The following is a 22,060-nucleotide window of genomic DNA, read 5'->3' on the forward strand; positions in this document are numbered from 1 at the left end:
CTGTACAGTAAAACTTCAACCACTGGAGGTCAACAATGACAGAATTTCTTAAATTGCTCTTGAAATTACTGGGCTAATTTTAAGCTGACCATTTACTGGTTACACACACATTTCACAGGCAGTAATTAGAGTAACCTGCTCTAAAGTTAGAAAGTGCAGTGTTTCCCACAGAATCAGATTCTATTTGTGGCGTCACTGCCCAGTCGAGGGTTTGATGCAGAAACTGTGTTTGATCATGAAGCCCAGTGTTACTGTATAATTCTCTAATTTGTTAGTAAAGTGTATGAAGTACGCAGCAGACTGAAGTCTCTACTTAGAGACAAACACACAGACAGGACGGTGACTCATATAAATGGGTTCAGCGTGGGCTGAATGCGCAGATCCACTTTATATACGTCTGGTGCAGAACTGTCTGTATCGTCTCTGTGCTGTATTTGTATAAACCATTGTAATCTGGTCATGGGTCACATCTCTTGCCCTCTTCCTCTCCGTGCACTTCTCATACTTCTGCTCTATACAACTGACGTCACAACCAAATAACTACTAACGGCAGAGTGCTGGCTTTTATTCAACACACAGCTCTACTCAGTCATTGGTGCAGCTCCAGTCTGCATTTGTTTTTGCCGTCTGTGGTTCGGCAGCCTTCAATGTTGTCAGGCTGTTACTCATGACGTGTTACGCCCAGTTCAGACCAAAGATTCGCAGCGAGATGAAACCGCTTTAGAACGTTGCAGAGAAAAGCTGCAGCGGTGTGAACGGACCCGTCTGAGCTCGACTCAAGCTGGCTGCTGATGGTGTCACCTGCAGCTCAGCAGGTTAAATCACTGGCTGCTGGTTTTAGAACATAAAGCACATCGCCTGTTTCCACAGCAAATTGGCTTGTAGGGAAGTCCGCTGGTCAAGTCAAAATGACGGTAGACAGTGTGTTTGCTTGCTGCAGACGGTGCTCTGTCCCAGCCGTGCCGGTGTCGGGCGGTGGGTCATTGCTGCTGCTCCCTGTATGTGCTCATGCCCCCTCACACACCCACATTCTCAATTGGTGCTGCTCACCCGTGTCTGCCACAATACAGTTCTGACCCTGTTATCGATAAGAGATCAAATCAATCGCCCATTTAAGACAAACAGTTACAGAAGAAGCTCCAGATATAAGACCAACACACAAAAAATAATAACTGTAACTGATTAAGTGCAGGAAAGTTTACTTTAAACTGACTGCTGATTTAGCCTTCAGGGCTTTCTGCCAGACATCTAATTTTAACCAAAACCATTGTCTCTTTCCTAAAACTTCAGGGCCGTCTGGCTCAAAGCCCTGAAGGCAAACTTCTCCCAGCAGCCATAAAACATGGATTAACAACAGCATCACTTAACAAAAGACGCTCAATATTAACTGTCAATGTCCATGGTCAAACAGTAGTGTTTTGCTTGTCACCCATTATTATCTTAAGCACTTTTACATTGCTTAAATTAGCTTAGCAGCTAGTCGTCTTTTTCTGTACTCACAGCTTAAGAAATTACATGTATTATGGGCTGACTTCCAGCTTACCTGGTACAGCAGGGTTGAATTTCAGCCTGCACGCACGTTTTTCAGCCCAACATAGTTGAAACGGAGAAGCTAATGTTGCTGTAACACTAAGTTAGCAAAGTGAGGTACCCAGCCAGGCAGGTTAGTTGTGTTCTGTGCATCAGCATTATTTACATACAGCATGTGCTCTGTCTGTTGACCCAAATTTTCTCCTAAATGCAAAATGTCTCCACACTGCTGATTTATCCCCATGAGGGGAGTAAATATTGTCATTGTCTCTTTCCTGGCTGCTTGCCATTATCTGCGCTGTTAGACGGTGACACAGAATTTTCAAATGAAGGCATGTGTCCATCCCATGTGGGCTGAGTCCTTTGCTTTGCTGTCACTCTCTCTCTAGTGCGCGTACCTGTGCGACATCACGCAACGGCGCACATCCAGGCTCCAAACAGAGAAGCAAAAGACAATAAAAAATCCTTCTCATCTTATCTGAGTTCTGTTGTATGTTTGTGCTCCATAGATTTAATTGCAAACTACAACTGTTGTTAAAGATGCGTTGCTTCTAAGGACAGCTTGAAGTGGCGATGAGGTCTTAAGGTTTGACTGACCCTGACTGTCATCGATCAAGATTGATGGATAGTTACACCCCTAGTAACCAGTCAGATAGTGCAGTGGGCGGGACATTGAGACGGGCCGCTTCATCATCAATTTTATTGGCTATCAAATTTTATACGGTAAAAAAAAGAAAAAAGTAGTCAATGCTGATATTTTCGCCAAGAAAGGACGCACTGAATGCACTTGTCTTAATCTCTTCTCCCTCACTCTTCTTTCCTTCCCTCGCTCAGGAGATTCCTTTAGACCAGGTGGACCTGGACAAGGACAGTGAAATGCTAATCCCTGTCGCTCACTTCCACAAGGAAGTCTTTGGCACCTTCGGGATCCCCTTCTTGCTCAAGATCAGACAGGTGTGTATGTTTGTACATACGTGTAAAAGACTCCTTAGTCTGTGTAACATAATGTATTACTCAGTTGCTTAACTTCATGCTCTGTATGTCCCTGACCCTCTCACACACAGGGCGAGTCATTTCGGGAGGTGATGAGGAGGATCCAGACCATGCTGGACATCCAGGAGAAAGAATTTGAGAAGGTAAAACACCACACTGGTGAATCATTGACACATGAAGTGTGGCAGAACTCCACACAACCAGTCAGTCTGAATATTTTTACAGTATTTAGTATCCTGTGGGTAAACACTGGTCAGCTGTCGGCTAACTCATGTTTGTTCGTTCTCAGTTCAAGTTTGCGATTGTGATGATGGGGCGGCATCAGTACATCACTGAAGACGAATATGAGGTCAACCTGAAGGACTTTGAACCACAGCCAGGTATTTACTGCTTCTGCTGCTAACACAACCGCTGCTGCTGTTACTGTTACTGCACTAAAGGTAGTGATGTCACAAGTGCCACAGGCTGTAGCCAAACTCAGGGAGATCGATCATTTAAATGAGGCCACTGCGTTGGCAAAACCAAAGTCTGCAGAGCACGAGGTTTACTTCTGGTCCACTTAGTCTGCAACTTGGTGCATTATCTTTCAGCAGTGCTCTGTGTTGGCTGATGAAATTCATGCATGAGCACATGTCTGGTAGATTCCTTTTAAGCAGAACTTCTTAACTGAACTTTTTACCGTATGATCACTGAGACAAAGGAGAGATGGATTGGAATTGTTATAACTCTTCAGTGTTTTAATCCTGTCTCACACCCACACCAACACGACCACTTGGCCAGACACTATTTATACCGTGTTACCAGAGCCTGCTGAGATGCTGCTTCTCATACAGCGCTAAAGTCTGTCTCTTTTGTCTGTAACTACACAAGTTTTATGCTTAAGCTAAAATTCTTAAAAGGAAATGATGTAGCTTTTGTGTGGATGTTTAATCAGTAGTCAGCTGAAGCAATACATTGCTCAGTGTGTGCCATATCGACAAAGAAAGTGTTCTCCTGCTCACTGAGCCAGCCGTGCCCACATGTACAAGAATGCATTTTATGCGAGCCCCTGACGCCTTCACAAAACTTTTGGTGCGCTCCATTTGCACTGGGAGGTCAGAATTTGAGTTCCCAGTTGGAAATTTCAACGGGAACAAGATGTCTGATTTGTGACTCAGAAAGTTGTAAGGAACCTCACAAGCCGTGACCTCAGAATCTAAGATGGCTCCTTTGCGCATCAACGGTAGTGAAAGCTGTAGCAATGTACAGTTTATTAGCACCTTTGTGTTATTTGTGTCTCATTAACACAGTCGCACACACCGCCCTATCCAACTTGTATCTGTGGATGTGCTGCTACAGCGTCTGTATGCTCAAAATACAGCGTAATGCAGTTATCTCCTATTGCTGACAATGATTAACCTGGCTACAACTGGTATTGCTTGATTGTCTGACTTGTACTGGAACGTAGTAAACTCAGTTGTGACATTATCCCATCCCCAACCTCCGACTTCTGAGCTAAATGGAACGCAGCAATAGCCTAAAGTGATGAAAGTACTCACTCGTACCCCTTTACCACCACAGTAGCTGGGATCCTTGAACTGGTTTCGTTCATGACTCCTTGAACCTCGGTGCTGTGTATTGAACCAGCCCGTGTTTCCACCAGTTTTGAGTGAAGCCATTGTGATCGAGGATGTGTCATCAATGGAGGGCGTTGCACAACACACAACAGAAGTGAACAATTAGAGCAAAATTGCAGATTACATTGATTACCCGCAATCTTTTATTGTTAGTACAAGTATTTGTTTTGAGCCAGAAAAAAAACAAGCATAGACCAAAGACTGATGAGACCAAGGCACGCTCTTTGACGATTTCTCACTTGACTTCTCCATCCTTTCTTTCCAACCTGTACAATATGACACGCCCACTGATGTCGTCATGGTTTGCACTTTACGTCAAGGAAAACTTGGTATTTCTCGGAACCAGCTTCCCGGGTTCTGAACCAATTTATTTTTGGTTGAAATGCTCTGAAGGGTTCGAAATTAGGTGCAGGAACTTTAAGTGGTTCCATGTTGGTGTTATGGGGTGTCTAGTCTGAGTGGGCGGAAGTTCGCTGCATAGATCAGCCTCTCATTGGGCGGAACGAGCCACCCGCTGAAGTCCCGCCCTACCACCTCCAGTTGTCATAGTCGACAAACGTCCTTTTCTAACTTTTGCGGTGTTTGATCTTGCGGGGATGTAGCCATTTTTCTGCCATGGTTCGCGTCCTGTAGGCGATATTTTTGTGGGCGTGTTACACCAAAACCTGTTTCCCCCCGGCAATATTTTTGCAAGCGCACCGTTGCTGTGGCACCGCCCAGAACGATTGTGATTGGTTGAAAGAAATACAAGCAGCCGGGGCGTTTTTTTCTCCAATCTTAAAGTGAGAGTCGCCGCAGCCAGACCTTTCTTTTCTTGAGAAAGGTCTGGTGAGCGAAACTATGGGGTGTCAGTGGTCACCTGCCCCTCATGGCCCTGCTGGTCTTAGTTGTCTTTTCCAGTTTACCTTCAGCATCTTGAACAGGGTCTCCAGCACACCTCTGTCCAAGTGAGAAGGCGAACTTTAGTCTATAGCAATCTAAGCGAAGGCACCACCAGTCTGTGTTTGATGGCGGCAGCTCAGGTTCTGGGACGTCCCTGCCGGTCATATCCTTTTGCATGGCTCATTTAGTCGCATTTCTTTAACCATGTGCTCTGGCTTGAATAAATACAGCTGAATATCCGAATCAGCCAAAACACAGAAGTTTTGTTTTTGAGAGGCATCTAGAGTTCGCCCTCTGGCCACTGGAGGCTAGAAATCGATGCTGAAACAGCTTGTCGTCCTCAATACGGGAAGCTTTCTCGGTCAGTATAGCATGCACTGAGGAATTTATTGCTTCACCACAAGTACTGATTGGACAACCACACATAAGGTGGCGCTTTTTCCCCTTTAAATATTCCACACTATCACAGCGATGGTAACTTTAATCACGAGACTTGACGTGTAATGTCCTCTCTGACCTGTCTCCTTCCAGGTAACATGTCCCACCCGCGCCCCTGGCTAGGGTTGGATCATTTCAACAAAGCTCCAAAGAGAGGTCGCTACACCTACCTGGAGAAAGCAATCAAGATCCACAACTAAAAGCAGCCCGCCCTTCCTCTTTGTCCTCCTCATCCTCCTCCTCCTGCTCCGCCTTCCTCCCTACCTACTTTAACACACCATAACCACAGACTGTAACCAACCGTGTGTGTGTGTGTGTGTGTGTGCGTGTGTTTGTGTGTGTGAGACTGTTTGGGCGTGCGTGCGTATGTGTGTGTGTTCATCACTNAGAAACTAACCGTGTGTGTGTGTGTGTGTGTGTGTGTGTGCGTGTGTTTGTGTGTGTGAGACTGTGTGGGCGTGCGTGCGTATGTGTGTGTGTTCATCACTTTTAACACCCTGCCTGGACACCTCTACAGCTCTACACCGGCACTATGTCTTCAGCGATTCGGATCTTGCTGCAGCTGACGGATTATCCTTCAACCACAAAATAAACTGCACCAACCACCTCCTGACTGTCCATTTTGTTTATTTTCTTTCATTATTTTTTTTAATTTTTAAATCGTCTCCCTCCACGTTTGAGGCTGTTCGGTTGGTTTTTTGTTTTCCTGGCTTCTCTACCTGTTGACTGCCTGTTTTTATTTTTTTGCCTGTCTGGAAGTGGGAGAAATAAAATGGGATTTTAATATAAAATGCGCAGAGAGGGGAGAGGATGTGAGACTCAGTGTATATATAATATATATATATTATTATATATATATATTATATATATGTAGTATATATAAATCAAATGAACTTCTAGACTTAGTTTTTGTTTCCTTCTTCCACCTCACTCAACAGCTTTTTTTCCCTTCAGATTTTTTTGGGGGTTGTTTTTAATAAAGAGTTGTTTGAAGAGGCGTCATGCTGCTGTGTGGAGAGTTTGATGGAAGGATGTTTGCGAGGACTAACTGACAGAAAAAGGGGAGAGGGCCCGGTGGTCTTTTTTTTAATTTTATTTTTTGTTGCAGCTGCGAACTGGCGTCCATCCTGAGGCTCACTAGTTGCCCTGATGTGGTTCTTTATATTTTCTGCTCCCATCCTTTTAGTGCAACAAAACAAGTATTCCCGAGTTTACACGCAGTTCTTTCTCACTTAGTTTGGTTGGAGGAAAAATGATTTTTTTTTGTCTCTTTCTGCAGATCTTGTATAATAAAATAAAAATCCACAGCATCTGTTTAAAAATAAATGGGGGAAAAAAAGAAGGAGGAAATTTGTCTGTATTTCATCTTGCACGTTGGCACTTAATGTCAGAGGTTTCTCAGGACTGGCAAATGTACATTTTGGTTGTGGTTTTGAGTTGCTCAGTGACTTTGAAGGAACACACACACATGCACGGACATTACCCCCCTTGACTTTCTTCCTTTTCTTTTTTGTTTTGTTCATCAGGGGGTTTAAATGTATTTCTCAGTCATTCCTCTGAACGCAAACACACACACATGAGCTTCGTCATCTTGATTGAAACTGTCGCCTCCAGGTGGTTGGGAGCAGTGACTGCGCTGTGCTTGCTAGGGAGCTGCAGACGCTTCGAGCCGGCAGGTTTGAGGATTGTGTAGAGACAAAACCAGCATTGTAAGAAACACTTTAAGCCCTATGAATTTATTTTTCTTTTGTTTCTTTTAAAGCACAGATGGAATGCTCCCCTAATAGCGCATAGCTGGCTCTGTAAAGACAACATTTAAGAATTGTATATTTAAAAATATGAACGTGTAAAATTTAAGAGAAACACACGCCTTTGTTGTTGGGTACAGAAGGAGCCAGGTGTTCATATTTCTTGTGTGTAGGGTTTTTTTTTCTTTTCTTTTTTTGCGTTCCTGATGTACCATTGACGATTTTTTTCTGTTACATTTGGATTTATTTTTCTTTTCAAAACTAACTGCATTGGTTTTGTCTTGTTAAAAACGTGCAGTACAAAGATGACCTGCAGAATCACACCTTAATTTGATCTTTTCCAGTTTAAAATCCTCAGTGTAGCAGCAGTGTACGACAACTATTCCTGTATATTGCCTTTTTGCTGGAAAATGTATGTTGAATAAAATTTTCTATAAAAACAAAAACACCACTCTGCTGCTTGTCCACACCGGTGTTTCACCCGAAACACTGTTCGTCCAACGAATAGCTCAACATCTGTTAGCTTAGCATGAAGACTGGAAGCGGATGGAAATGGCTAGCCTAGCTCGGTCTTGAGGCTCATTTATAATACTCCCCTTACGTACGAAAATAGATGCGTCGTCTTCAAACATAAACATCACTACCTTCATACTTAATGTGTCCTTTATGTTGGCATAGATACAGCCAGTAGATGCCACTAGAGGGCAGAGTCAAAAGTTAAAGAAAAGGAGGCGTAATATTGTACCTTTAAACAGAGGCAGTGTTGTAGATGGTGGCGGTCTGTACGGCTATTGATGTTATGTAATGCACATCTTGACGTGGACTGAGAATTTGTTGGTTCCGCTTTGTCGTCTTCTTGGTCTCGGTCATATCTCGTTTGAACTATGCTACACTTCCTCCACAATCTCTGGTGGCAGGATTCCATTTTGTCTGTATCCGTAAGTTTTCAGAAAACATGCACAAATACGGACGAAATGAACGCAGACCCTGTGTCCTCATATGAGGACATTATATTTTGGGTTTACTTGACCTTATACTTCATTCTACTTAACTTGACCTGTTGTGCTCGTTCGTGGACACTTTTTGTGCCATCTAGTGGCAGTAAAGGCACATTACACTAATTCAAGTAAAAACAAAATGGCAGCCATCTCTGCTAAGTCAGTCTGCAGCCGATCCCGACACAAACGTGGACAAAACCTTATCACATTTTATGGTTTACACTTGTTTAATTCAGATTAATAATGTTTGTAGTTTGATATGGCAACAATTTTGACCAATTTTAGCAACAGTAGCAAGTTAAGACACTTAATCAGGAAGTACTTGTTTGGAGACACTGGCACGTTATCGTCTCAATTGAGGACATTGGGACTTAATTATCATTGATGATGTTGAGTTTTTATACTTATCAGGTCCTACTGATCCCAAATAGCTAGGAGAATTAAAAAAGTTTACCAAACAAAAGTCTGGGTCTCAGGACATTGAGCATAAATGAGCCCTTAGGGTACCAAATTCTTCCAACCAGCATCTCTAACGCTCCCTAATTAACAAGTTATGTGTAGTTTGTTTAATCTATACAAAAGTAAAAACTATTCAGTGTGTTACAGGGAGTGATGTGCCGCATTATTTCACTATTTAAGGCCAGAATCCACTGAGAAAAACAGTGATTTAACATCACTGAACACAGGAGCTGCTGGTCGACCACTGCCTTGATCAGTTAATTTGTTTGTGTTAGTGTGACTCTGGCATATAAAGGGGTTACTTCAGATTCACCACAGTCACACAATAACACAAACTAACGAACTGATCGAAGCAGAGATACCCCAGCAGCTTCTATGTGCAGCGTGCTAAAATTACTGTTTTTCTCAATGGAGTCTGGTTCATTTCCTGCTGGGACGGCTGCAACATCTGCTTTGTAGAAACGAACCACCAACTTCACCGTCATGTCTGATCTCTCTAGTCTGGAGGGGGGCAAGAAAAAAGGCAGAACTAAACAGAATCATAGCAGAGTAAATCATACATATAGTCTACTTTTATTGGGAAAATAATGTCATGAAATAGTAAAAAAAAAACAGAAGTGCAAGCATACTCAGTTTTATCCAGGAGACGTATACACTGATATTGTATCAGGAAAAAGGAAGATTATTTTCAACGAGCTAGACCAAAAAATACAACAAATATTTCACAGTGAACTACCTGCAGATGTTAGCCCGGCACAGAGACGACCAAAGAAGGATTTTAAATATTCAAAGAATTTGGCACATTGTATTTTAAGTATCTTGTATAAGACAAAAGTAATGGGATGTTATTTCTCATTTCTGTGACTCCACCTCTGCCGTCATGGTTCTTCACAGCATCGTCTCTGTGAAACGTGCAGCACTCTGTCGCAGAGGGGGCATGTGTGGTGCACATCCTTGCACCTTTTTGCGCAGAAAGGAATTGGAAGCAGCACCATGGGGACGAGGCACATGAGTAGCCTGCAACACACACACACACACACACACACACACACACACACACACACAGTTAGTGTCAGGTAGCTGTATGCAAGAAATAGGAAAGCTTTACAAAGTTTAACTCACTTTTATGAAGCCAGTTTTACTGTTTTCGGATAAACAACCACATATTAATCCACTTTACTGAGATGTTGTAACTGTTCACAGTGCCTAATCATTCAAAATGTCCAGGGGAGCATACCCCTAGATGGTTTGCTTAATACACTCACTGGCCACTTTATTAGGTACACCTGTTCAACTGCTCAACTGCTCGTTAATGCAAATAGCTAATCACATGGCAGCAACTCAATGCACTTAGGCATGTAGACATGGTGAAGACGACCGGCTGAAGTTCAAACTGAGCATCAGAATGGGGAAGAAAGGTGATTTAAGTGACTTTGAACGTGGCATGGTTGTTGGTGGCTCACCAAAACTGGACAAAAGAAGATTGGAAAAACGTTGCCTGGTCTGATGAGTCTGGATTTCTGCTGCCACATTCAGATGGTAGGGTCAGAATTTGGCGTCATGGATCCATCCTGCCTTGTATCAACGGTTCAGGCTGCTGCTGGTGGTGTAATGGTGTGGGGGAGATTTTCTTAGTACCAACTGAGCATGGTTTAAACACCACAGCCTACCTGAGTATTGTTGCTGACCGTGTCCATCCCTTTATGACCACAGTGTACCCATCTTCTGATGGCTACTTCCAGCAGGATAACGCACCATGTCACAAAGCTCACATCATCTCAAACTGGTTTCTTGAGTATGACAATGAGGTCACTGTACTCCAGTATGTTGATGAGGAATGTTTCCAGCACCTTGTTGAATCTATGACACCAAGAATTAAGGCAGCTCTGAAGGCAAGGTGTACCTAATAAAGTGGCAGGTGAGTGTAGGCTATGTGTCCCTCTAAATGTTGAAACAAACTTTATGCCCTTGCTATGACCTCAGGTTAAGATTTGAGACAAAGCCCCAGATCTCCACTGACTCTAACACCGCCCCTGGTGCGCCGGAAGTACGTTGATCTGACCGTTCCAAAACACGCGCCCTGACGCACACACTCACCCGAAGACGATGATCATTGTGCAGATTATCCAGGCAAACTGTCCTGCTTTGAATGAGATGTTGGTCATGACCTGCTGCTGGCAGTGGGTGCACGTCGTCATGGCGGGTTCGCGCCCCAGCTCACGTTGGTCGATTACAAAGGTCGCTTTGGCAGCTCCAGGTTCGGCACCTGATCCAAGTGTGCCTCCTCCGCTGGTGTACACTGATGGAGGAAGAGGGTCGGAGGGTCGGAAGAAGCAGAGGAGGAGAAGAGGAGGTGAAACAGGTAAGTTTTTGACTTTGAACTAGATAAATGTTTCCAGGAAGTGTAACATCAGCTGTGAGTTTACCTGGCAAGGCGGTGGAGGCGCTCTGCGGTGGGTGTAGGGGAGGCTGTAAGGGAGGACATTTGGGAGGGTGTAAGGGAGGGTCTACTGGGCTGTCGTAAACAGGGGGACCGTCTAATGGACAAGAAGAGGAAAGACAGAGAAAAACCAGACACAGACACAAGAATGAATGAGCCATTCAGAAAATGATGATGATGTTGCGTGTGAAGGTGGTGTGTTCAGGTTCACCTGGTGTGAGGTAGGAGTAAAGAGGAGGTTCTATTTGTAAAGCTGTCGTCATTGTGCTGCAGAGACAGACAACACAGACAAAAACATTATTACAAATGGTTCCTTCTGTTCAGACAAAATACACCAATACCCTGTGAAACATAAAAGGTCAGAACTAAAACAATTTTCTGTCTCCTCTCCTCCTCTTGAGACAAATGTGATGCTCCTTTCTGCCACTAGATGGAGCCAAAGCACGAATACAAACATCTGCTCTGATGAAAGTGTCATCTCTTACCGACACAACATTAGTCAGTGCTAGAAGATCCACAGTAATAATAATAATAATATAACAATAATACATTTTATTCATAGGCACCTTTCACGACACTCAAGTTCACCTTACAGGCAAAGACAGAGAAAAAATGACAGCGGATTAAAAAAGTCAACAAGATAAGGAATAAAGTAGCATAAAATAAGTTAATAAATAATAATAACATAACACCAAATAAATATTCAACAAAACAAAATTGCAGTGAAAAAAATCCATATAAATAGTGGATGTGTGTGGCTAGAAGGACGGGAGTCAAACTGAATAGGCGATTTGAAAGAGGGAGGGAGTTTCAGAGGCAAGGAGGCAGAGCAGCTGAAGGCTCTAGACCCAATTGTGGTCAGGCCGCCTGGTGGGACAGTAAGGTGGATTGAAGAGGAAGACCTGAGAGTGCGGGTTGGGATGTGGATGTGCAAGAGTTCGGAGAGGAAAAGGAGCAAGGTTGTGGACGGCCTTAAAGGTGAGGAGTAAGATCTTAAAGTCAATTTAACCTGGGAGCCTGTAGCTGCGAGGAAGTAAGTGGATGATAAACAGAAGGGGACCCAAGACAGAACCATGGGGAACACCGGTAGTAACTGGAAATGGCTGGGATTTGAGTGTTTTGAGCTGGATAAATTGGGTACCACATGGTACCAGTCAAGGGGTGTGCCAGTGATTCCAATGAAGGCCAGTCTGTTAAGGAGGATGTTGTGAGAAATTATGTCAAAGGCCCGAGCACAAAAGGGCCAAATGGTTCCTGGCATGGTCCCGTCCTCCTAGAAGTCAGCCATCTTGAATTCTGTGTGTTTTTCATGTATTTTAAGAACTTTTTTGAACTCCTCCTTGTGGGTTTATAGGATTCGTTTCACATTCAATTGGTAGAACCCTCCGACTAATGTGGCGCTAAAAGGAAAAGGTGATATCCTGAATGATAATGTCATAGGTTATGTGAGAACACGTCATTTTAGACACTTTACAGGTATGGAACAAAGATCCCATGGATAATGAGTGAGTGATTAAGAGCTAAAACTTAATTAACCCATAGCTGAGAAAATTCACACATTACATACATTATCCTATTAAATATCAGCAACGGAGAGCTTTCTGAATCTTATGGCAGCGAGCTGATTGTTTTGACCACCAGGTTGTAACGTTGGTTAACAAAACGCTAAATTCCATTTATTGTTTCCAGGTCAAGGTGCAGAGGAAATTCTTGTCATTCTTTAAGAAATGACAGACAGCCCCAGCCGTGTCCTCAGCCAGGAGGTCCATACTGCAGCAAGAGGTAAGTTATCTTGTGTCTTGTAAGTTGACGAACTTGGAGAGAGTCGCCAATGTATTTTTGGAGTCTCACAGACAGATGTTAAATGTTTGGGACGGGGGCGCCATCTGCCCCTGCGACCCGGCTTCAGATAAGTGGTTGAAAATAGATGACAGTCACTTTACCGTGATGCAGCCTTTTAAACCAGGAAAAGACAGGAAAAGGAAAAGACATCAAACACAATATCTAAGGTGATATTATCTCATATAATGATATTGATGTATTATTGATACATTACCCAGCCCCAGTAAATGCCTCCTGGATGCTCTCTGCGGACATATTGTTCGATCAGTAGCCTCTGACTTAATCACTTTGTGGTTTTATAGTGGCAGATGGATTTTTCAGAAGCCGCACCCAGACGCTGCCTCCAACAGCAGCCTCATGTCCCGTCAAAAACACCAGCATGGCAGCTATTTTTGTGTTAGACCTACTGACTCTATTAGTTTCATGGTGATAAAAACACTTTTACATCTACGCCTTTTTAAATCAAAGTCTCTTTTACAAAGGATCTTGAACCCACTAGTGCTGCAGTTTCTTTGCAATACTTTTCCAAGCATTATTCTTTCTCACTCATTGGGGTAAAAGAAATGCCAAACAATCTTATTAGAAAAAAAGAATCTGAGGCTGCTGGGAACAAATGTTCCTTTGACTAACCCAGGGTTTCCCAAACATTAATTTATTTGTGGCTCACTGCCACAATATCAGCATTTGCCACCCCCATTTAGATTTTTTGGAGCTGCGTTTTTCTCCCTCTCACAGCAGAAAATACTCTGGGCACATACGCAGCAGCACAGCGCCTGCTAAGGTACAGTGAAAGTGAAACTTAACCGTTTGTTAATTCACATAGTTTTAGTGTTGCTAATCGTTTTTAAGCACAATTTTGGATGAAACCAGTTGCATCCCATGGAAACCACACACCCCTGCTGGGTCTAAATTTGGCAAACAAAATTCATTTTGCCCAGTGACTCTCACTTCAGGCTTGTGTGGAAACTGTTTTGAAAATGTAAACTCTGAATGGACAGATAGTTTTAAGCATGTGAGAAAAATTGTAAACTAGGGTGAAGGTTTTGATGACAATGATTGAAAATGCGCTTTTCCTGTGTAGCATTGATCAACTGCAGCAGTATAAAGTTACACATTACTGCATGTGGGAGATTAATTGCAAGAGAAAGGACGGGATCTGCTGTTTGTACTGTAATTTCTGAAGAGATCATGTCATTGCGATATAGAGACGTAAAAAACAACTTCAGTGAAATGTAAATTACTGTGGCCAGTTCAGCATCTGACCAAATGTCTCCCCTTCTGTTCCTGAGATATGACGCTGACTCACGGCCAGAAGTGTTTTTGCAGAACATTATGATGTCACAATGAAGTTGACCTCTGAACTTTTGAATATTGAAAGTCATTATCTTATCATTATAACCAATTAGACATTTGTGACATATGAATTTTGGCCAAAAACATGTTATGTGAAGTCACAGTGACCTTGACCTTTTACAACCAAATTCTAAGTCTGAGTCCAAGTGGACATTTGTGCCATATTTGAAGAAATTAACTCAAGGCATTGTTAAGAAATTGCGTTCTCAAGAATGAAAATGAGATGGAAGTAAGGTCACAGTGACCTTGACCTTTGACCACCAAATTCTAATCAGTATATTCTTGAGTCCAAGTGCATGTTTGTGCCATAATTGAGGAAAAAACTCAAGGCAGGTTGAACAAGAATTGTAATTCTGATCTGAGATTGCACCAAAGCGACTGAAAAAACTGCACTTTTGTATTTTTTGTTCTTTTGTCCCAAACAGCAAAGGTGTAAATGTGAATCCTGTCCAATCTCTTGCAGTCAATCTCCCACATGCAGCACTGTGTAACTTAGTTCTGTTGTAATTGATATAAACCATACAGGGAAAGTGCATTTTAAATCACTGTCATCAAATCCTCGGCCATACTTCACATCAGAATATACAAAGTACACTGTGATGTTAACATGACAAAGCATTTTGGCTATCTGACTTGCAAACAGTGACACAAGCACTTGTCTTTCTGATGGCTTGACATGTTAATTGACATAGAAATTTTTCTTCCTGATGTTCCTGTCTGTCGGGCCACAGAGTCCCATCCACATCACAACAAATATCTTCCCTTGCAATGCAACGTGGAAATAATCTTTTGGAATTTTTCATCCATGAGATAATGTGAGATAAACCCATGAGGTATTTAAGAGAACTGGTTGATCATTGATTGGTTGAGGCTTCACACATTCTCCTTCAATAGTGAAAGTCAAGATTCACCTGAGAGCAACACATGTACCAAAAGTCTAATAGAAATGTATAGAAACAATGCTTGATATATTATGAGAACTGGTTCAGCCCTTTTTCATGTAATGACTTAATGCATGTGATGATGTTTTGGGGGTTAAGACTATTCATCAGAGAACCAGTATCATACATTTTCTCAACATGACACAAGCAAATGCAACCCAATCACTGTTGCATTGTGTGTTTCTGCAAACTATGGACACGTCACATTCGTGCTCGGGATGCACCATTTGTGAAATTCTGGACCGATACCGTCGTTTAAAATAACAATTTGGCCGATAGCTGATACTGATACAGATGCTTTTGTTATTTATTCTCCCTTTTGTGTCAGGAAAACAAAAAAACATAATTATTAAGAAAAATAACTGAATTGTTTTAAAGTCATTTCATCCTTCATTACAATACCATTCAATGAGCACACCACATTAATGAAATAACCTTTAAAATTACCTTCTTTGTGATGCACCATCTGCATTTGGAAAAGATTGAACAAATTCTACCAGATCTGGCAACCCTTTATACACCACCACTTTCTTTTTCTACACATGTATGACAACTCACCCTTTAGAACATTTTTGATTTGTTTAATATTTTCTATATTTTTCTATCAGAAATTCTGTATTCACTTTTATACGACTGTCATTGGCTGTTTAACTTTGAAACCCCAATAAAAAAAGTTGGAAAAAATGATCTTCTTTCATATGAAAAACATGATAAAAACTGTTTACTACTTAGGATATATGTATATTTTAAATATTTATTTTATATAACTGTGAAAACATAACCACATAACAAAATCCCCCACATTTGAACAAGGGGTTTTGAGAATTTCACTTCTGATCTGAGAGATGAACCAAAGCGACTGAAAGACACAGTAATTTTGCACAAGCTCGCTCATAAAACAGAAACAAAGTCAAGAAGTGAAAGAGCAACTCAACCAGTTATCCCAGACCAGTGTTTCCACCCCGACAATTAGCTTTTCCTGTAACTCTTCCTTAAAACAGACGCACATGTTGCTGCCGAGAATCAGGCCGGAAGGTATGAATAAAATGTTGACGCTGCCGAGAAACACAGAACCACATTTTAGAAATACTTTTAAATTTACTCCTTTCAAGTAATGTATTTCCTTAATTTTTCATGTGTATATCCAGTCATCACTTTGTAAATCACTTTCAACATGATGTCAGTTTTGTTTTGTTCCTCAGATAAACTCGACAGATTTCAGAAACACTTGTGCGAAGCAGCAGTGACACACAGAGAAGCATGCAGCACGGTTGCATTCCTGCAATAGCACAGGCATTTTTGGAAAGTGAGGACATTTTCGGACAGACCTTCAGAGGACAGTTTCAGGTTTAAGAAATGGTCAGGTAAGAAGTAGGGTCAGGTTAAAGGTCAGGTTAGAAGTAGGTTTAGGTTGGGGTTAGGGGCTCAGGAATGCAATATGTAATCATGAGTGTCCTTACAAGTATAGAAGTACAGCTGTGTGTGTGTGCGTGTGTGCGTGTGTGTGTTTACAGATGAGTACTTTTGAAATCCCTTTATTTAAACTGCACTTATACTCAGTAATCTAAATCTGAATCTAAACTTTGCTACATTTGCCATTTATAAGTCATTACAATCGTTAATCAAGGTCAACATGGCCTCAACTTGGGAAGTTTTCTATGTACAAGTGAAGCAGTGACAACATGATGAAAAATATATTATTTTAAATATTTTTGATGAGATAAGGAAAGTCCATAACCAAGCATCAATATGTGACGAGGTCAGAGTCACATTTTTCTTCTTTTTTTTCTGTTTTTTCTCAAAACACCACTTTTCTCCTTAAATATGACAATTTTTCCCTGAAGTGAGGGACTTACTTAAGGTTAATGCACAGAATCCCTTAGAGGGTTTCTTTAATTAAGTAAAAATATTAACTCATTTACTGCTCTGAAAGATTTTACAGTGGTAAAATACTAAAAACCATTTGTTTGCTTGCACTCAAGCTTGTGATACCAAAAACCCTTTGTGCAATTGTTCAACTAACTTTAAGGGATTCCTTAAGTATTAGACCAAGATAAGAAGAAAAACTTAAATACTTGAGTACATGAATATTTCAAGGGAACCTGAAGAAAAAGACGTGTTTTGTGCAACTGATTTTATTTTAAGAAAGCCTTAACATGGACGTTAAGGAAAATCTTAACTGAAGGTGTTCTGCGCGACAGGCCCCAGATATTTTAGGTGCTTTGAAGTACAGTGAATTTTGGGTACAGAGCTTTTATTTTAAAGGGCCATTTCCTACTTACTACTTAACAGAGACAGCAAACAAGCTCGACGACATGGCAAGTATGATGCTGAATGTATCTAACTGTGTGGATCTTGGACTAAGGACAAATCTGGAGCCCATGGCTGGACCAGTGGGGAACCACTGAACTAATAAATGGCGCTTGTGTAACGGTTGCATCGTAGCAATATCACATTGAGGATGTGCCGTTACACTGAATATCAACACGGCTGTGATTATTTTTGGCACTCGGCCACATGATACTACTTCCTCGACATTATAACAACTGTTTTGTCAGTATCTGTCTCTCCCTCGCACACCTTTAAAATATCCAAATAGAAAGTAACTTGTACTTTGAGTTATTTATTGCACAAAACACCTTAAGTTTTCTCCATGAGTATGACACTTAAGACTTAATTTCTCCTTAGCTTAGTTGCACAGAATCCCTTAAAAGGTTTCCTCAGTTAAGGAAAAGCATGAACTCATTTACTACATTGAAAGAGATTTTGCAGCAGATAAAGTTTCCATTGAGGTTGTTTGTTTGCTTGGACTCACGCTTGTGACGCCTGTTATCGTCTCACTAAGTTGGCTTATAGTTGGTCTCTCTGCCTGATTTTAAAGCTCTCATAAGTACAAGGATGAATGAGTCAGTTGGGGCCTGCCATTGTGCAGAGGTGTTCTCATATTTCTACATGTCACTGTAAATCTTTTATGTTTTTTATCGTGTTGTTGTTTGGCTGTAACTTTTTGTGTGCTGCTGTCTTGGCCAGGTCTCCCTTGTAAACCAGATTGTCGATCTCAAAGGGACTTACCTGGTTAAATATGTGTTAAATAAATAAAATGAAATAGTTAGATAGTGAAAAAATGGCAGAAGAAAAGAAGACAAGAAAACCATACTGGTCAGAGGAGGAAAAGATTACACTTCTGGAGGAATACAGTCATAGAAAGCACAAACTACAGTCAATTTGATCCCCAAAAAACAGATATCGATTGTAGGAAGATTTACAACAAAAAATGAATTCAGTCAAATCTTAAGTGTAAAATCAAAAGCGTATCATCGGGTTCTTATAGGTGCAGAACACTCTCCTCAGGGTGTGTTAGTTTTGTTGCAGTTAAGATAGAGTCAGAAGTACCTTAAGTTTTGTTTTACCTTGCTTTGGTTGCTAAGATATTTTGTGCAACAGTCTAGGGATTCCTTAAGTATAAGACCAAGACAAGGAGAAAACCATAATTACTTAAATCAACATTGTAAGGAAACTTGAAGGTGTTTTGTGCAACTGCTTTTATTTTGAGGAAACCTTAACTAGGACTTTAAGGAAAGTCTTAACTTTGGCACTTTTTAACTTTCACTTAGAGAGAGTCATGAGATCAATTCAACAGCTGTTGAGAACAAATTTAAGAGTTCAACTGAAAGTCGGGTATCAGATTTTTAGTCTGTATGCACATCAGCCACAGTACAGTGCAGCGTATTTAGCTCACATTATTATAAAGTAATTTGAACTATCATGATAACACGTATCACTTTAGACCAGGGGTGTCAAACTCATTTTGAGTTCATGGGCCTCATACAGCTCAGTTTGATCTCAAGTGGGCTGGACCAGTAAAACCACTGCATAATAACCTGTAAACCAGTGGTTCCCAACTGGTCCAGCCACGAGGTTCAGATTTCTCCTTAGTCATAAGTTCAGGGTCCACACGGTTTAGCACATTCTGCGTCATACTCACTAATTTGTTGTCTTTGTTAAGTGGCTGTCCATTTGTCACTCACTCTACAGCAGGAAATTACACTTCAAAATAAAAGCTCTTTGCTGGAAATTCACTCTACTTAAAAATAAAATGTGTTTTCTACAAACTTGACACGTTTGCGAGTCACTTGCGGTCCTTTCAGAATGAGAGACCCATTTTTGGACCGCGACCCACCAGTTGGGAACCACTGCTTTCAGCTTTTTAGCACATCACAGTGTCTTAGCAGCACTTTGAAAAAGATCCAAACGTGATTTTATGTAAAGCACTACAACCTCAGAGATAAACTTTTTTACTTCTAACAAGTAGTGCATGGAAAACAGATTACTCGATCACTACCACTCAAGTCCATAGTTACATCTAGACTCTGTTTTTCGTGTGAAGTCTTCTTATAGTGCCTCCGGAATGACAAGACACATATACATATGCACTTGGAGCTTCACTTTAAACCAAAACCAAATACCAGAGCCACTGAGCAAGAGCTGCATGCACCCTGGGCTACACCTGTGGCTGCACGTACTGTTCAGTACCTCAAATACCAAACCCACAAATGATCAAAAAGATAACAAACACAAACATGAAGCAAAAGGCGGCAAACTACAAGAAAATTTTCCCGAGAAACAACATCAAAATCAAAATTACTTCCTACTTGAAAATATTCCTGCAGGCTGAGTTGAAACCAAGAAAACCAGTTGTGTGTGATCCTGCTCCAACAGTGAAAGGACAACAGATTCATTAGCAGTGATTTAATATGACATTAAAAGCTAAAGACGAATCATCTGTCCTTCGTATTTTTCATCTTCTCTCTCAACTTTCAAATAACCATAAATCCTTCACGCCAAACTACACAAAATGCAGCCTTACCTTGGTGGGGTGCTGCAGTCAGTGTGCAGAGATGTGTGTAAACTGCTACTGATGGAGCGCAGAAAGATTTCTGTGACATCCACCTGTCTCACCTGTACCTCCGCAAGCCTCTCTCTGGACACGCCCACAGCCCTTCCTCCTGTGGGGGCTGTTCCTGCACTCTGGCACCACTGTGTGCCTTTTATGTATCAATATATGTTGGGAATGTCTTTATTTATGCGAAGAAAAACCTAAAATCAAGTCCAAGTCAAAACATATAATAGAAGATAATGCAGTCAGACTTTCAGGCATTCTGTTTTGCAGTGGTGGTGCAGTGGTTAACAGTGTTGCCTCGCAGCAAGAGGGTTTCAGGTTCCGACCTCGCGGGCCGGCTGGGGCTCTTCTATGTGGAGTCTGCATGTTCTCCCCCAAAAATCTGCCTGCCCTTATTGCTGTTGTGTGCATAACGGTATTCAGACTGTTATTTAGATACTCCTTAAAAAATAACTTAAGGTTTCCTCAGAAAAAAACGAGCACAAAGTCACCTTTGAGAGCAGCATGTAGGATCTAGTGACATCTAGTGGTAAGATAGCAGATTGCAACCAACTACAAATATTTTTCCTTGAGTCTCTTGAGTGACTGGAGGAAAATTCATGACTCTCCCGGAGTGGTGGGCGGTGCTGCTAGATGAAGCGCCAGAATCACTGATATTGCTTCTGATACAGAAAAACTTTAAGTAAGGAGTCTTATCTTAGGAGCGATTTAGGAAAGTTCGAAGAGCAACTCTGAGCAGGAAAGGGACAGAAACTTTGACCTCAGTGAGGAGGTGTGGTCGACCCAGTTGCTAGGTAGGATGCGTTCTTTTAACAGATGTGATTGGTTGTCACAGACATGCCCTTTTGTGAGCCTGCAGGGTGTGAGGACACCCAGTGGAAATGAGATGAACTACATCACAATATGAGACTGAAAGTGTCGTCATTGTTTGTGTGATCACTGCTGATGGAAGGTTGAGACAGACTCAAGCCATCACTGCTGCATTGTGACATTTTTCCAGTTTTCCAGATATTTAGTATTGCGATCATTATATATCTGATGTTATGGTATTATTTCATAGGATGGGAAATGTGTGTGTATCCCTAATGAGATCGACCACAAGGATAATTCCTGCTAATCAGTAGGATTCTATTGACTTACTGTCATCCAGAGTTTGGAGACTATTTCTCCGACCTCAAGGTTTCCGACATTTTCTCCTCTGGACCTCGTCTTAACTTTAAGGGGAAATTCTAAGAAAACGTCACTGGGAGCAACTCTTTGCATTAGGAAGCTTTGTGAATACAGTCCCTGATTTGACTTGAATATCAATTTCACTATTTCCTGTCTGAGCCTCTCTGAACAGACTGTCCGTGTCAGAGGTCTGGATGCTGAGGCGTTTCCCTCCTCCCTTCTTTTCTGTGTCACCACCAAAATCTCTTCCTCGTGTTTTTTCCCTCTGTCTTTTAAGCCAGTGCTGCAATTATGAGTCAGATTATTAGTCAGGCTCGGAGATACTTTACGCATTGAGCATCCACAGACAGCTACGGAAATGCGGACTCGTGGTTTTATTAATAGTACAGTTTAGGGTCCACTTCAGCCGACTCTGGGGCTCCAAATAACCTGTTCATGTACCGTCAGAATTGATAATACAACTCAAATTTTTGTATCAGGCTATGATAAATGGTGAAAGTTGAGCTTTTTTTAAAGATGACATGCCTCCCAAATCTGCTGATTTAGGGGTTATGATGGTATTTAAAACAAATACAATATATTATCTTACTATATAATGACAAAAACTCTGTCTGTGTGTGTGTGTGTGTGTGTGTGTGTGTGTGTGTGTTCCACGTTTTTCTCCTCACTGACTTGGTCAATCCATGTGAAATTTGGCACAGTGGTAGAGGGTCATGGGAGGATGCCAATGAAGCAATATTACACCAATTG

The 22,060-nt window shown here is 41.6% G+C and overlaps 2 protein-coding genes across 6 annotated transcripts in view; one reads left to right on the forward strand and one right to left on the reverse strand.

The window, feature by feature from the left end:
* The window catches only part of usp7 (ubiquitin specific peptidase 7 (herpes virus-associated)), a 40,700-nt gene extending 33,047 nt beyond the window's left edge, over positions 1-7,653 (forward strand). For 3 of the 5 annotated variants that reach the window (XM_050068359.1, XM_050068355.1, XM_050068358.1), the window contains exons 28-32: positions 2,365-2,484; positions 2,595-2,666; positions 2,813-2,903; positions 5,553-5,761; positions 5,868-7,653. In XM_050068359.1, coding sequence (XP_049924316.1) covers positions 2,365-2,484; positions 2,595-2,666; positions 2,813-2,903; positions 5,553-5,659 — 390 coding nt within the window. In that variant the 3' untranslated portion in view covers positions 5,660-5,761; positions 5,868-7,653. Of the gene's footprint in view, positions 1-2,364; positions 2,485-2,594; positions 2,667-2,812; positions 2,904-5,552; positions 5,762-5,861 lie in introns of all 5 variants that reach the window. The other 2 variants (XM_050068356.1, XM_050068357.1) reach the window with 2 other exon arrangements.
* Positions 7,654-8,436: 783 nt separating this feature from the next.
* LOC126404922 (cell death-inducing p53-target protein 1-like) lies at positions 8,437-20,192 on the reverse strand. Its single transcript, XM_050068344.1, has 5 exons — positions 20,108-20,192; positions 11,316-11,371; positions 11,091-11,201; positions 10,762-10,963; positions 8,437-9,681 (listed from the first exon to the last, which is right to left on the reverse strand). Exons 2-5 carry the CDS (start codon positions 11,365-11,367, stop codon positions 9,543-9,545), a joined length of 504 nt encoding a protein of 167 aa, XP_049924301.1. The 5' UTR covers positions 11,368-11,371; positions 20,108-20,192; the 3' UTR covers positions 8,437-9,542.
* Positions 20,193-22,060: the final 1,868 nt, after the last annotated feature.

This window comes from Epinephelus moara, chromosome 18, assembly GCF_006386435.1.
Source record: "Epinephelus moara isolate mb chromosome 18, YSFRI_EMoa_1.0, whole genome shotgun sequence".
In the NCBI taxonomy this organism is placed as follows: Eukaryota; Metazoa; Chordata; class Actinopteri; order Perciformes; family Serranidae; genus Epinephelus; species Epinephelus moara.

Excerpts from the sequence above, each read along its gene's own strand:
- LOC126404922 (XM_050068344.1), bottom strand. The coding sequence starts at position 11,367 with ATGACGACAGCTTTACAAATAGAACCTCCTCTTTACTCCTACCTCACA. Across the intron at positions 11,202-11,315 it reads TTACTCCTACCTCACACCAG|ACGGTCCCCCTGTTTACGAC; the intron begins GTGAACCTGAAC and ends CTTGTCCATTAG. Across the intron at positions 10,964-11,090 it reads CGCCTCCACCGCCTTGCCAG|TGTACACCAGCGGAGGAGGC; the intron begins GTAAACTCACAG and ends TTCCTCCATCAG.